Source organism: Austrofundulus limnaeus, unplaced genomic scaffold, assembly GCF_001266775.1.
Source record: "Austrofundulus limnaeus strain Quisiro unplaced genomic scaffold, Austrofundulus_limnaeus-1.0 Scaffold926, whole genome shotgun sequence".
Taxonomy (NCBI): domain Eukaryota; kingdom Metazoa; phylum Chordata; class Actinopteri; order Cyprinodontiformes; family Rivulidae; genus Austrofundulus; species Austrofundulus limnaeus.
The window spans coordinates 138,995-142,544 of record NW_013953328.1 but is presented as its reverse complement, the minus strand read 5'-3'; the positions used below and the strand labels follow the sequence as shown (position 1 = coordinate 142,544).

Sequence of the window (3,550 nt, the reverse complement as noted above, 5' to 3'; positions counted from 1 at the left end):
CGTTTCATTAAAGAAGAACCCGTCCAGAGGACCTATACTATTTTTTTTTTCCTTTGATTTTTTACCTGGATTACTGAGATGCATCAGGACATATATGTCTCAGAATTATCTGAGCTCACCCTGAGCCTGAGAACCACCTGCCTCCACTCGTTTCTTTTCTCAGCTGTTTCAGCTCACAGAACACAAATACAGATTTATATAATAAACATCAGCTAAACTGGGATAAGTCAGGCATATACTAAAAAAATTCAGACATTTTAATAATCATTTCCTGTTAAATAAATAAATCAAATCAAATAATTTCCACTCCGTTTTAGTTACTTAGTTGTTTAATTGCTAGAAATTCTCCAAAGAAAGTTTTTCATTAAACACAAAAATCATACATACAGTGATGACTTCTGACTCCTTGTTCACGTTCGTTTGTTGTTCTAACTGGCTTTTAATGAAGCAACAGCAGCACGTTGAACCTGCAGCTATAAGCTGCATATTTGAACTTTTATTACCATTTTGCTAAAAGAAACATCAAACCAGTTCTTTTGCTGTGATTTTAGTGTGGTGACTTTAGTTTTGGTGTTTGTTAATGCAAAAGAAAATCGTTAGCATTCTATTTAAAATTCTACAGTATGATATATAAAAGTACTGAAATAGTAATGTTTATATTTTAAAACCTGAATAACTTTGACTGAAAGCAGATCCCAACTGTTTGGTGATCTAAATACCTTTACCATGTTATTAGAAAATGCCAGAAAAATATTTTTTGTCTCTCATGAAACTCAAAATCAGACATTTCAGTTTTGGTTCMTATTCCTGTTATGTTAATGCCAACATGAGTTATTTTTCACAGATGAGTCCAATCCTGCATGTTTTAGAGGTTTCTCTGCTCCAWCACACCTGATTTAATGATTGAATAAGGCATTCATTTAAATCAGGTGTGTTGGAGCAGAGAAACCTCTAAAACAAGCAGGATGATGGCCCTGAAGGACCAGGATTGACCAAGTCTGCTGTAAATAAACCACAGAACATCAGTGGGCGTGTCTCTTCAGAACCCTAAAAACTCCTTTCAGGGATTTCAATGACTTTAAAACTTCTAGTTTCCTGTCTTAAACTGGTTGTTTGATCGTTGCCACCTGGTCCCTGTCTTGGTCTTCCCACTCTTATCCTTCACATGCTAACCCTTTGTGTTTTTGTTTTTATAGGAAATGGACGAATCAGACGAGGGGAGGGATGCAGATGATGTTGAGGTATTTGAACAGCCACTTGTTGTGGGACAGGCTGGGTTTAACGAACAGTATTGTTCACTAGATGGTGCTGTGACTTCAGAAATGTTTGGTGAGACCAGATCAGCTGCTGGTATTTAAATTATSGGTACCACTGTACAATAAGGCTAACCCTTGCCAAATAGTGAGCTAAAAGTGTTCATGTAAATGTCACATCTAAAGGTGCTTATTAAACATTTCAGACTAGTTTACTACCTTGTAAGCACAATAATTTATTGAAAACACATATTTTACAAATAATATTGTACTGTATTAATGCATTATACATATCCATAGTAATCAAGGGGAGTCTTTTTGTAAAATGTTGAACAGAATAATAATAATAATGTCATAACAGAGCCTTATAAATAGTGTTTTGTTTTACAATAAGGCTCCTTTATGGCATTTATACAAGTTTATTAGTCATTAATAAATGGTGTACCTATTGTCTTACATTTTACAATAAGGCTCCCTTTGACAGTTGTTAATATGTATAAGTAATATAGTTCAATATTATTTTTAAATATGTGTTTCCAATACATAATTGTGCTTGTAGACCTAGTAATATGTACACAAACAGATTTGGCTCACTATTTGGCGAGAAACCGGACAGTTTTGTCTCTTTCCTGTCCTTAATTAATCCATAATAAACATTTATTAATGGTTTATAAAGTGTTTACAGATGAATCAATAACCTATCTATAAACTATTCATAAGCCATGTATAAGTGGAGCCTTATTGTGAAGTGGTACCAAATGATGYTTTCAGTTCCTTTGCTTATGTGTACCCTGCACTTGTGCAGTAATGAAGGCCTCAGCTTGTTGTTGCTGGTTGCTGCAGCACTCTGTACCCAGGCCACTCTGTGTTTTTATACTAAACCTATAAGAACTGAAGGACATGTGTCTTTCCTGCTGTACGGTTGGTAGCTGGTCACTAAGGTTAATGTAACTCACAGTGTTGGTGTCAGTAAAGCTCTACTCTGTCTGAAGTGTAGCTTCACAATCCGACTTTGATAAACAAAAATCTGATAAGCTTTGTGAGTTTTGTTTGTTCAGTGAGCCAAGACGGGGAGATAACATTGTAACAATGTAAACATTCTGAAGTTTTCTACTGATTCTTCTCTCAATAATTCATGTTCTTACATGTTGACATGAATTCTGAAGGAATATAAACATGTTTTCCAGGAAAGTCACTGATTTGTAGGATTGTACCTAATACATTTATGTTCTGACATGTTGTCTTTCTGTAGGATGTTGTCTAGCCTGTGGCTATAAAAACACTTTGAATGGCTGTAGATTTATGCTCATTAGTTGACAAAATGATAATGAGTGTTTTTATTGGCTGTCTGCTTATTATCTRTATTGCTTGACTGTGAATGTTAGCTGCAGCTTCATTTTATTCAGTTGGACCTCAGTTATTTAACTGGCTTTTAGAAAAACAGGATTAACCTATTATTATCTCTGAAGAAGTAACCTTGTGAAACTCAACCAATTACATTTCCTACAATAAGAACAACAGAAGAAGAAGAAATGCCTCCAAAAGTTGTAAGAACAATGAAAAGCTTCATGTAGTTTGAAAGAACCTGTRATGTTTGTATTTAGCTCTGACCATTACCACATCCACGTAGAGCCCATCGTTTCACATTCTCATGCATTTTTAAAGAAAAATGTTTTGTCCCAGAAAGTGTTGAGGCAGTGGTGGAATATAATTATCAGTCTCTTCTTACTTTGACATAGTGCTTTCTTTTATCTAACAATAGATCTAACTTGGTCTGTCAGAGACACACAAGACCTGAGTCTCGACTTGTTAGAGACAACAACTCAAACTGAAATTATAGTAATAACTGAAGCAGCAAAAGGGTAAGCTATTCTGATGGTTCAAACTTCAAAGTAAACTAAAATAAACTTGTTCRTCCATCAAAAAAATATTCTAATCAAATAGAAATTTTACAAGTTCAGAAAGCAAAGAGTGTTTTGACTTCATGCAAAGTGTAAAAGAACTTCTATAAGTTGTAGGGTTGGGCAATAGTGGWAAAAAATAATCCTGATTAATTGTGGTGTTTAGCCGATAACAATTAATATGACAATTAATCCCCTGGAGTCCCTCTATGTCCTAGTCACATGACCAGTTAAATTGTGTTAAAAGTATAGTTTTCAAGCTATGCATCTATTTTTAACTTGTTTTGATAGACCAAGTAAAACTGGAGTTAGGATAAGTAATTGACAGCGTTTTATAAATGCTCATCATATTTGAAGTGCATTGTGGGAGGCAGTAAAAGATGGACAGATTCACAG

The 3,550-nt window shown here is 34.6% G+C and overlaps 1 protein-coding gene across 2 annotated transcripts in view; it reads left to right on the top strand.

The window, feature by feature from the left end:
• The window catches only part of sap30bp (SAP30 binding protein), a 30,158-nt gene that overhangs the window by 3,662 nt on the left and 22,946 nt on the right, over positions 1-3,550 (top strand). For both annotated transcript variants that reach the window (XM_014029609.1, XM_014029608.1), the window contains exon 3: positions 1,197-1,241. In XM_014029609.1, the coding sequence (XP_013885063.1) occupies positions 1,197-1,241 (45 nt within the window). The remainder of the gene's footprint in view (positions 1-1,196; positions 1,242-3,550) is intronic.